At 46.3% G+C, this 13,073-nt stretch overlaps 1 protein-coding gene across 1 annotated transcript in view; it reads left to right on the top strand.

Annotated features, from left to right (window-relative positions):
• The window catches only part of HSD3B7 (hydroxy-delta-5-steroid dehydrogenase, 3 beta- and steroid delta-isomerase 7), a 68,961-nt gene that overhangs the window by 36,531 nt on the left and 19,357 nt on the right, over positions 1–13,073 (top strand). Inside the window, exon 5 of the mRNA XM_085883392.1 lies at positions 7,728–7,836. Within this exon, the coding sequence (XP_085739518.1) occupies positions 7,728–7,836 (109 nt within the window). The remainder of the gene's footprint in view (positions 1–7,727; positions 7,837–13,073) is intronic.

Here is a 13,073-nt window from a genome sequence, read left to right as displayed (position 1 = left end):
TCAGCTCCTCAAAGTACTCCATCCACCTTCTCAACACACTCTCCTCGCTCGTCAGCACATTCCCATTTGCGTCCTTTATCACCCTAACCTGCAGCACATCCTTCCCAGCTCGGTCCCTCTGTCTTGCCAATCGGTATAAATCCTTTTCCCCTTCTTTTGTATCCAACTTCTCATACAGCTCGTCATATGCCTTTTCCTTGGCCTTTGCCACCTCTCTTTTGCCTTTCGACGCCACTCCTTGTACTCCTGCCGACTTTCTTCATCTCTCTGACTATCCCACTTCTTTTTCGCCAACCCCTTCTTCCTTATACTTTCCTGTACTTCCTCATTCCACCACCAAGTCTCCTTATCTTCCTTCCTCTGTCCAGATGTCACACCAAGTACCTTCCTAGCTATCTCCCTCACAACTTCTGCTGTCGTTGCCCAATCATCCCACCCATCTTTACCACCATCCAACGCCTGTCTCATCTCCTCCCTAAATTTCACGCAACAGTCTTACTTCTTCAACTTCCACCATCTGGTCCTTGGTTCAGCCCTCACTCTCTTCCTCAACCTCACCTCTAAAGTCATCCTACAGACCACCAATCGATGCTGCCGAGCAACACTCTCCCCTGCCACAACCTTACAGTCACTAATCTCTTTCAGGTTGCATCTCCTACTTAAGATGTAATCCACCTGTGTGCACTTTCCTCCACTCTTGTATGTCACCCTGTGTTCCTCCTTCTTCTTGAAATACGTGTTTACCACTGCCATTTCCATTCTTTTTGCAAACTCCCCATCACCGTACTTGTTGAGACCGTACCTCCCCATCACCTCCTCATCCTCTTTATTCCCTTCCCCAACATGTCCATTGAAATCTGCTCCAATCACCACTCTTTCATCCTTGGATACACTCTCCACCACTTCATCTAACTTACTCCAGAAATCTTTATATTCCATCTCACACCCCATATGTGGGGCATATGCACTGATGACATTCATCATCACCCCTTCAATTTCCAACTTCACACTCATCAATCGGTCAGACACCCTCCTCACCTCCAATACCCTCTTGACATGATCTTCCTTCAGGATTATCCCGACACCATTTCTCCTCCCATCCACACCATGGTAGAACAGTTTGAAACCACCTCCAATGCTCCTAGCCTTACTCCCCATCCACTTGGTCTCTTGTACACACAGTATGTCCACCTTTCTTCTCTCCATCATATCAGCCAACTCTCACCCTTTGCCAGTCATCGTCCCAACATTCAGAGTTCCAACTCTCACCTCCACACTTCTACCCTTCCCCCTCTCCCACTGCCTCCGGACTCGCCTTCCCCGTCTCCTTCTCCTCCTTCGCCCAGCAGTAGCACAATTTCCACTGGTACCCTGCTGACCACCGGTACCGGTGGCGGTCGTTGGTAACATGGGCCTCGACAGATCCGGTATGGAAATTCGTTTTGTTGTCCGCATAATGATTTGGCATTGGTTTTGACGCCGGATGCCCTTCCTGACGCAACCCTGGTCGCCTCTTACGACACACAGGGATATGGTACACCTATTCTAACCGGGGCATACACCGGGCCCAGTACAACTGGTGCTCATTTCGCCGACCTCGGAAGGATGGCAGGCTGAGTCAACCCCCTGGTGTTTTCGACTTGGTTTATTTATATATATATATATATACATATACATATATATATATATATATATATATATATATATACACATTATATATATATATATATATGCATATACATACATATATATATATATATATATATATATATATATATATATATATATATATATATATATATATATATATATATATATATATATATATATATATATATATATATATATATATATGTATATATATATATATATACATATACATATATATATATATATATATATATATATATATATACACATTATATATATATATATATATGCATATACATACATATATTAATTCAGTGTCCCAACGGGGCTTGAACTCAGGACCTCTTGGGTCCCAAGCCACTGCCCTTACCATTGCGCCAACACCAGGCTTTGACCTGGAGGAGAGTGGGAAATGAAATATATATATATATATATATATATATATATATATATATATATATATATATATATATATATATATATATATATATATATATATATATATATATATATATATATATATATATATATATATATATATATATATATTTATAAATGTAGAGTGGGGATTACCTTGGCCTCGTAGTACACGGAATGAGAGGGTGAGGACGCAACTTCTACGACGTCAACTTTTCCCACCGAGGAGTGATATTAAAAAAGTGGAGGTGGTTGGAGAGTGGAGAGAATTGGCTGAGGAGAGTGGGAAACGGAAGTGTCATGGGCAAGGCATGGCAGAAGCTTGGTACTGTTGGACTTCACCCCTTATACAGTAAGTGGAAGAGAAGGAAGATGAACAATAAAAGCAATAAATCACCTTATTTGTTCAATCCATCGTTGCTTAATGCTTGGTTCCTTCGGAAAGCGATAAAATTTGCAGGTATAATTCTCTGATTCAGGTCAGGTCAGGTATGGGAGCATGTGCCAGAACAGCACGTCGTTGCGTCCACTTTCCGCCGATACTCCAGGGGCCTCCGTCTGGCCATCCCCCAGGCAGATGCCAGGCCCATCCCCATCTCCTTGAGATGATGGTCAACCTGTTGCAACCATGAGGCACGTGGTCGACCCACTGGCCTCCTCCACTCATGAGACTCCCTCGCTGAGAGAATCTGGTGAGCAGGATCAGAGTCAGGAAAACGAGCCACATGTCCATACAGCCGCAACTGACGCTCACGGACTATGCAGGTAACAAATCTCATCCGAGTCTCTCTCAGCAACCGCTCGTTGGACACAAAATCCGACCAGCGATAGCCAAGGATTCTCCGAAGAGACCTGGTACCAAAGGAATTAAGTCTCCGTCTCAGATCCTTGGTCAGAGTCCAAGTCTCGTACCCATAGAGCAAGACTGGAAGTACCAAGGACCTGAAGACTCGGACTTTCGTCCTCCCGCACAGGTACCGGCAGCGCCACACCCCATGATCCAGTGAATCCATGACTCCCCAGGCCCGACCCAGACGTCTATTGACCTCTGACTCGCAGCCAGCAGAGACATGAATATCACTGCCAAGGTAAGTGAATCTCTCCACGACCTCAACATCCTCACCACAAACAGACACAGACAGGACAGCAGCATCCAAGATGTCACCGAAAGCCTGGATCTTAGTTTTGACCCAAGAAACCCGTAATCCCAACGGCTCCGACTCCTCATTCAGCACCTCGAGGGCCCCCAAGAGGATGTCTAAAGTCTCCGCAAAGATGACTGCATCATCTGCAAAGTCAAGGTCCGAGATCTTGACATTCCAAAATGACGCACCGCAATTTGATCTCTCCGACATCCTCCCTAGAATCCAGTCCATACAAGTGCTGAAAAGTGTGGGGGCAAGTACACATCCCTGACGAACTCCAGTAACAACTGGAAATAAGTCAGAGATGGTACCACCACACTTCACAGCACTCTCAGTACCAGAGTAGAGTTCAGACATCAGATCGATCAGTTTTGGTGGCACCCCACGAAGACCAAGAATCCTCCAGAGGACATCCCGATTCACTGAATCGAACGCTTTACAGAGATCAACATAGGCTGCAAGCAGCCCCTGCTGAAACTCTCGTCTGCGTTCGGTGAGGACACGAAGTGCAAGGATACGGTCAATCGTTGACCTCTTTGGTGTAAAGCCTGACTGCTCTGGACGCTGGTGCTCAAGCAGATGGTGGCGAACCCTATCGAGAATTATCCGAGCAAAGACCTTGCCCGGCACTGAGAGCAGCGTCACCCCTCGGTAGTTGTTGCAGTCTTGGCGATCACCCTTCCCTTTCCAGAGAGGGACAACAAGGCCCCTCTTCCAGTCAGTTGGGATGATGCCTGTGTTCCAGGCAGAGCACAAAACTGCATGCAACGACACGAGTGCAGCATTTCCACCAGCCTTGAGAAGTTCGGCATGGATGCCACAGATCCCTGGAGCTTTGCCCCGTTTCAACTGGTTCACCGCAGCCCGTGTTTCCACAAGCGTAGGTGGACCACAGTTGATTCGAGGGTCAGCAACAGGGATTGTAACACCCTTGACGTCCAACCTGACAGTTGGGGGATCAGCCTGGTACAACCGCTCAAAGTAACCGGCCCAGCGGGCCTTCACTTCAGTCAGGCCTTGATCTGTAACGTTACTTCAGTAACGGGCCCAGCATTCTCTGATTGGTTATTACAATCTGGAACAATACTGTAGAATCGACGGCTCAACTAATGTTGAGCTCGGCGCAGCGGGTGGTCGAAGTCCCGCGATGTCCTGAGTGGCTCAAATGAGGCGTTCCAAATTAATGGTGGCGGCGCACACGTGGGTTGTTTGGAGATACACGAGGAAACTTAAGCTTTTCAACCCAACGGGTTTATTTCCAGAACCACAATCAATAATACAAGCAGTCATAGACTGGTACCTATGAAATCGTCAACTTGACCTCTGACCTTGTCTAATAAAAGCTGTTTCTAGAGAAGGTAGCGACGCAAACCAGAAGTTTCTACGATGATTCTGTACCAAACCATCAAAAATCGAATGTTTGACCTCACTGTGACATTGACCTTTGACCGATTTTGACCAAAATCTAATCAGCACTAGCCATCACCCTCCTGAATCATGTGGTGTAATTTGACATTGGTAGCTTTTTCCGTTCTCGAGTTATCCTGCCTACAAACAAACAAACACACACAAACAGATGATGGAGTCATCAATATACTTACGAAATCTTTTTAGATTTCAGATTTCACTCCAGACTCAGTCATAGATGGGGAGGTGACAAAAACCGCAGGGACTTAGCTTTTTGGAGCAGCGGGGCAAGTAGATGTTGAGAAGAAACGATGAGGCGTCCAGATGATCACAGGACAAAATGGAGATTGGCAGGAGGGTCACACACAGGCCCCAGGTGACGAACAGGCTTTTTGGGCAATAAACAGAGCCAGAGGCAGGCAGACAGGATGACCTCCTCAAAGAAAGCTCTCTTCACTCTCGCACACACCAACAACTCCCAGCCACGTTCCAAGACTTCTCTGCCTTCTCCTCAGACCAACTTTCCCCTCGGCCGTCCCCAACGCTCACTCTCCCTTCTCTTCTCAAATCATCTCTCTCCAACTGGAGTTCCTCAAGGCAGCGTTCTGGGCCCTGTTCTTTTTCTGGTTTTCATCAATGATCTCTCTGACTCTCTGGAAAATCCTCTTTATCTCTTCGCTGATGACTCCACCCTCTGCCGTACCATCTGTCATCCCTCAGATCAGCAAGCAGCAGCCTCTTCGCTCTCTGCAGATCTGGGTAAAATCACAAAGTGGTCCAACACGTTGATCAAGTCTTTCAATCCTGAAAAATCTCATACTCTCACAATGTCTCTCCAAAAGGACCTTCTGGAACACCCCCCACCCCAATCTACATTCTCAACAATCCTCTTGAAGAAGTTCTTTCATTCAAGCTTCTGGGTCTCATTATCTGCCTTGATCTTTCCTGGGAAAGCTGCATTTACAAACTGGCCTCCAAAGCCAGTCACTGACTGATAATCCTCCATTGTGCAGTCCTTCCTTGACACACCTGAGCTCCTGACCAGTCTTATGGAGGACTGCTTCCCCCTCTAGGGTGGTGCTCCTGCCTCACACCTAACTCGGCTTCACGCTTTGAAAACCAAGGGATTTCGGATCATTGGTATCTCCTGCGAAGAGCCTGAGTTTTTGGGTCTCACACTCTCTCACCACAGGCAGGACGGTGGTTTTTCTGTCTTCTACAGTCTCCTCTCTGGCCTCACCTTACCTGCTGTCTTTAATATGTCCCCCCTCCCCCATATTTCAGCAAGGCACTCAAGGTCCACCAGCAACCCCCTTGTTGTAAAACTATTAAAATCGAGAATCGCTGCTCACCTTCTCTCTTTCATTCCTCTTTTTTTCTCACCTTTGGAACAAACTCCCACACTCTCTTCAATTCCACTCTTCCCTCTAGGTCTTCAAAACAGCTGTTCACCACCACCTCTTATCGTCACCCATCCAAAACCATGATCTTTTCCTCTCCCGCTAATCCACCCCAAACCCATTTCCTTCAAATTCCCTGCTTTCCTTCCTGAAAGTCTCTGTCATGTAAGGACCTGAAAGTCCCTGTGGTGTCCATCTTGTTTACCCTGTGTACCCCACCCCGTCCCTCTCCCTTCCACAGATCTCATCATGTCTCTGTTCCCCACTTTATTCCTTCCCTCTCCTGCCCCTCTTGTCTCCTGTTCCCCTTGTTGTACGTTCTTTGTGTTCGCTTTCATACGAACGTCGACATTGCATTAAAAAATAATTAAATAAACTCCTTCCAACTTTCTCTCTCCCCCAATTGCCGATTTTGGCCCTTCCCTCTATTTTTTCTTGCTCCGACTCTTTTTTGGGAGGCGATCCGCCGCTCCGCCCCTTGGGAGGCGATCCACCGCTCCGCCTTTTGGGAGGCGATCCACCGCTCTGCCCCCCACCTCTTTTGTGCCAAGCCTCCTGGTGCCCCCTGGCAGAGGTTTACATAGGGGTTTTACACACAATTTCCTGAACTATAATCCCTAACTATTTATTCCCACCACCATTCCCTGTATGGTGTACAGGCAAACAAGACAATACTTAAGCTGACGTTTCCCTACTTGTACATCGAGGTGGCTGTCTACTCACACACGGACCATGCTACACAATTCCTATCTGTTCCATGGTTATATCTAACCTCTCCCCCCCCCCCCCCACAATCCCCCACAAATGTAACAATACACTGTTCTAATTTCACAAAGTTACAGTGGCCATACTCTACGAGTGTGTAAAACCAGGCCATGTGTTGTCATGCCTATGTGGCATTATTGCTTCGGTGATATTTTGTGGTGTATTATTTTGAAAAGCAGATTTAAATTTATTTATTTTTTCCGGCACGGGTGCAATTCCGAAGAGAGAACGGCGCTTCCTTCCGATGGAATAATTGTGAGTGCTTCACCCAATATTGTGCTCGGCAGGATGACATTTATCAACAATTCTGTGGATGAACAAATCGGTGATTTTGCGATTGCTCGATCTTGTACTTTAGCCATGTATTTTGGTGTATGTTTCATTCTTGTTAGTTATGAAAACTTTTGAGACTAAAAAGTCAAGCTCATGACTTCACTCAATAGTAGTTTTTAAGTGTATCATCATTTTGTACCAATTTGAACTGGCAGCCATTTTTTCCCATGCCATCTCTACATATGTAGTACCACTGTACTCCATGATAGTGCAGTATATTAATAAAAAAATTGTTTTTCTTAATTTCTTAATCATTATTGCACGGACGAATTGGACTTGATAACCCAACGACATCCATTAAAAAAAATTATTTGTTTATCCATGAACAATGACATCCTTTAAACGGAAGTATTGTTTATCCGGTACATGCTTGATCCATACCATTCCAGATAAAAGAGGTTCTAGATGTGTATAACAAATTTAAACTGTTTTTCAGAAAGGGAAGACATAGGATGAAATTGTCATTTTTTAAAATCTCAAATTCTCAATGAAGAATGCCAGGTTATAATCGTAATCACCATGTCAAATGAATGTGAAAAAGCAGGTTTATAACATGAAGGACTCTGACCATCAGCACTATGTGTGCTAATCTCATTGTGATGCTAATCAGGTACGAAGAATGTTGTGGAAGCTTGTCGATTAGAGAATGTTCCTTTCCTGATCTACACCAGCACAATGGAGGTGGTTGGACCAAACACGTTGCACCATCCATTCATTCGGTATGTCTGCATTGTGATGTACTGTATATATTCATTATCTCCGCCATCGAAGGCGAAGGAGGTTATGTTTTCACCCCTTTCTCTTTGTCTGTTTGTTTGTTTGTTTGTTTGTTTCTGTGCAGGATGTCTCAAAAAATTGTGGACGGATCCGGATGAAATTTTGTATACCGGTTGGGTGTGTGACAAAGTTGGACAAAGTAATTAGATTTTGGTGAAGATCCAGATCCAAATCCGGCTACCAGAATTTTTAAAGTGATTCTTCACCAATGACAGATGGGGCCAAAAACGATATGTAGCATATTTCAAAAATGTATTGGGCCCGATATGTTCTCGTGGATCAGACATTATGTTGCGGAGGTATGCGTTCTACCAAGTGCCCTTCTAGTTTGGTATGTGATTCGTCATCGTTGAGAGATTGGGCCAAAAACTTGATTGAGAGATTGGGATTGGAATGATATATAGCTTGATATTTCAAAAAGTTGTGGACAGATTATGACAAAACTTGGTCGATGGGTTGGGTATGTGACGAGGATAACCAAATTAGATTTTGGTTCAGGTTCGGATGCACATCTGGGCTATCCGTGGGATACAAAATGTAAACTGTTCAGCCCCATTGATATACGTATATTGTTATGGGGGTGGCCAGCCCAGGTTAACCCTGCGACCCAAATTTTGGTGACTGGTGGTTAACACTGACAGCCCCCCCCCCCCCGGGACGGCCAAGCGGTTCCTTATTTATAGGAGGCAGACACGTTGATCCTCAGAGGTTATCACACGTGCTTGAAGGGCATGGGGCAATGACGGATAGGCGAAGTGCGGGGAATGAAACGGATGCAGTTTCTTCAAAGTGAGCACATTTAATGAAAATAAGACAACTATTTACAAAGGACAATAATTCACCAGGTAATGATAATGATGAAAGAAATAAATCCTACAGTCAAGGCGCCTCCTCACACAGACTCAAATACAGACAACGGGGAAACAAAATAAAAAGAAAACCCCTCCTTTCAACTATTCTTGTACTTAGCTTGGCCCAGAGCTGGTCCCTGTGGAACTTGGAATGGAGGCGTTTCCACCGACATGTGCATACGCGCAGTAAAATGGCACTTCTCTCGAAGCACGACAAACGTACGCCAGGCAATCCGCGAGCGGCACTCAACACTAAGGCTCAGAGCCCCAGTGCAGCTGCTTATGACAAACATGAGGCTCGGGGTCCGTTTCACACTACTCAACCAACAGCCAAAGGTGAGCATGTTGATTTGTGGTTGCACGCACCCTGTGCTCTTGCCTCCTCTCTCGTGCGCTCTCTCTCCCTCTCACCTCTCAAAATGCACCTTGTGCCTCCACTCTGATCACGGCTCTTCAAAAATGCACAAGCCCAAAAATGCACACGTCGACACACGCTACTTGTAAGTTACTCATAAGTCGAAACATGTCGAGGTAATGCTTAGCGTACCCGAAACTTATTTCTAACCTATGAGTAACGTGTTGTAGGCACGTTCCGTGATCATTGACACACGTTACTTGTACGTTACTCATAAGTTGAAACACGTCGAGGTAATGTTTGGCGTCAGTGTTCCAGACTCCCTATTTTTTTTTCTTCGGTATGCCGGTGATGTTAACACTTCGATTTCTAGTGCGGTTATGATTTAAATCGTTGAGTGGCAGCCTATTAATTATATTATAACCGCAGTAGAAATTGAAGTGTCAACATCACCGTCATGCCGAAGAAAAAAATAAAATAAAAAACACCCGGGGAGTCTGGAACACTGACGCTCACCATTACCTCGACGTGTTTCGACTTATGAGTAACTTACAAGTGACGTGTGTCAACGATCGCGTAACGTGCCTACAACTTATGGCCAGCGTTATGTGGAACGTATGAGTGATACGCTGGCATACGTCAAAAAATTTCAAGCATGGAAAATTTGTCTAACAGCTCGGCGTACTACGATGTATTCCAGCGTACTACGACGTATGCCAGCATGCTCTTAACATATACAAAACTTACCCATACGTATTCGACGTGTGCCAGCGTTTTAGACAAATTTTTCATACGTTGGCATATGCTGGCTAAATCGTCAAGGTGTGACAGGGCCTTTACTAGGGACCTCACCCTCGGTACATGCTTGCGTTATTCAGATTACCTGCCAGATCAGGTGCAGCTGAGTGGAGCTGCCAAATAGGTACCAGTTATGAAACAGATTTTTGGGGAATAATGTTTTGGCGAAGCTCGGGTGCAGGCCATGCTGGAACAATGGAGGAAAAGACAAAAACGAGCTGGGAACATTTCTAAACAACACATTTATGATAACTTGAATGCGAGGAAAGTTAAGTGGCACAGTAAATGGGTTTTTTGCAATGTACCGCAGAGATATTTGTGGGGTGTGGCGAAAGGTAAACATTGTTACAAAAGGAGACAGTGCAGATTAATCCCGTTAATTCTTACACAGTCTTAACTTGTGCAGTGATAGGTGCCAACACACATACACATACACATACACATACACACACACACACACACACCTGAGGAAGATTAGAGATATCTCAAAGACAAAGAAACAGATGAGGAATAATGACCTCTCAATACCTGGCGCAGCCGGCAGACCAGTGCAGCTCAGACGCTTAAGGAAGGGGAGGAGGGAGGAATACCGAGAGTGTGAGGTGTGAGTATTATGTGGCATGGTACAAGAGGAAAAATGTGAGGTGCAAGTCAGTTCGATTCACTCTTTTAGTTCACTTTTGGGTTCTGCCCCGAAAAAGAACACTTGGGCTTTGCCTACGTTGATTGTTCTTTTGTGCGTCCACAGTAGGAGAGACAGAGACAGAGACAGAGGGATAGAGGGATGGATGGATGTGGTAGAAGAAAGATGAATGAGAAGAAAGACCCTATCCTATTCGTGTAAGAATCTGTACGTGTAAGTGTCAATTTAATCTAATGAGCATCAATTGGAATGGAGCAGCCCCAGCTCGTAGTCGCAACGCATGACCTCACACTTGGTTACGCGGACTCTCCGCGCCCCTCGCTCTGCGCCACCCATCTCCCCAGTGAAGTCCGATGTCTGGTGAGTGCTGCTCTGGCTTGGCCTGTCCCCGATGAGCTGCCAATGACTAACTGCTCTCTGATTTCCAACCGCTGTCCGATCTGCCCCGAACTGCTGGGGTGGGGGCCACGGATGAGGGTGTGGGGGGGGGGAGCAAAAAACTTGCATCAAACAGGGCTGTGAGCGAAATCACACTTCCCCTTTGGTCCATAGCGGTCGTAGCCACGCCCCGCCAGTCCCCGAACGCGAAAAATGGCTCAGTCGCTCACTGACCTGGTCATGCTTTGGAGCTCTGAGTTAAACATGGAGCCATGGTTTTTGGAAGCACTCTCTGGCCCCGAATGTGCGCTGCTTTCCATTCAAATGTGGGATTTTACGGAAATCCTGCGCCACCAATAGGTCCCTAAACGAGTTCCAGTGCACGTTCGCGCTTCGAGTTATGCCCCAAAATAACCTGACCTATGTCTCCTCCGTGTCCTTTGAGGCTTTGGTGAGAGTTTGATGACCATGTGGTAGTTGCGGAGGTTGAAGTGTAGTGCGAACATATTGTGGCGTTTGTAGAGTGAGAGGATTGCAACGTGGTGTTGCAGAGTCGAGGTTGAAGTTCCTTGTAATGAGATGGTGAATAAAGGTCGCGTTTGCAGTGGGAATATGTAAGCATGGGTTGTTGTGGGGATTTTTTTATAAGTCGTGTGAAGTGATTGTGGTGAGCATGGTATAGATTAGTGAGCAGAATGAAGGTCTGAGGCGAAACGGTGGTTGAGAATTAGCGTGCAAATGCATGGGGAGGACGCTCGCAGCGCAAACGTACAGGAAGCGCTCACAGCGCGAACGTAATGGAGGTGCTCGCAGCGTATGCTTAATTTCTATTGATTGGCGTGCTTGCTTGCATGTTTTGTGTGAGAGAAAAAGAATGGAAGAACTGCGAGATTTACAGGTTATCGGCGATCTAACTGAAGGAGTCCCATGCAACGCATCTTTCCCCTTTACCCACGAGACATGGAAGGGACTAACTAATACACATACTATTGAAATAATTGCCATGGGATCGCTGAATGTTACGTGCCATTGCCTTGGAGGCATGCGGTTTTACAGAACCACAACAATATATACACACACATACATACATACATACATGTAATGGCCCAAAAAAATGGAAACACCAATGTAAAGTCACTTAATAGGGCGTTGGGCCACAATGTACAGGATGTATGTGCCGTGGCAGAGTCACTTAATAGGGCGATGGGCCACCATGTACAGAATGTATCGGCCGTGGCAGAGTCCACCAGCATCTGTAATTCTGCAGGATGGATACAGCACCAATTATTCCATGAGAAAGTCTATCAACTCATACCTGTTTGATGGAGTTGGAAAATGCTGTCTCAGGCATCGTTACAGAATATCCCATAAATGCTTGGTTGGGTTCAGATCTCAGGTCAGGAATGGGAGCATGTGCCAGAACAGCGCGTCGCTGCGTCCACTTTCCTCCGGTACTCCAGGGGCCTCCGTCTGGCCTTCCCCCAGGCAGATGCCAGGCCCATCCCCATCTCCTTGAGATGCTGGTCAACCTGCTGCAACCACGAGACACATGGTCGGCCCATCGGCCTCCTCCACTCACGAGACTCCCTCGCTGAGAGAATCTGGTGAGCGGGATCAGCGTCAGGAAAACGAGCCACATGTCCATACAGCCGCAACTGACGCTCACGGACTATGCAGGTAACAAATCTCATCCGAGGCTCTCTCAGCAACCGTTCGTCGGACACAAATTCTGACCAGCGATAGCCAAGGATTCTCCGAAGAGACCTGGTACCAAAGGCATTAAGTCTTCGTCTCAGATCCTTGGTCAGAGTCCAAGTCTCGCATCCATAGAGCAAGACTGGAAGCACCAAGGACCTGAAGACTCGGACTTTCGTCCTCCCGCACAGGTACCGGCAGCGTCACACCCCATGATCCAGTGAATCCATGACTCCCCAGGCCCGACCCAGACGTCTATTGACCTCTGACTCACAGCCAGCATAGACATGAATATCACTGCCAAGGTAAGTGAATCCCTCCATGACCTCAACATCCTCACCACAAACAGACACAGACAGGACAGCAGCATCCAAGATGTCATTGAAAGCCTGGATCTTAGTTTTGACCCAAGAAACCCATAATCCCAGCGGCTCCGACTCCTCATTCAGCACCTCGAGG

The sequence above is a fragment of the Eptatretus burgeri genome, chromosome 5 (assembly GCF_056783735.1).
Source record: "Eptatretus burgeri isolate ZD-2024b chromosome 5, Ebu_testis_v1, whole genome shotgun sequence".
Lineage (NCBI taxonomy): Eukaryota > Metazoa > Chordata > Myxini > Myxiniformes > Myxinidae > Eptatretus > Eptatretus burgeri.
The sequence above is the reverse complement of the archived record's forward strand: the minus strand, read 5'-3'. Positions and strand labels throughout refer to the sequence as shown.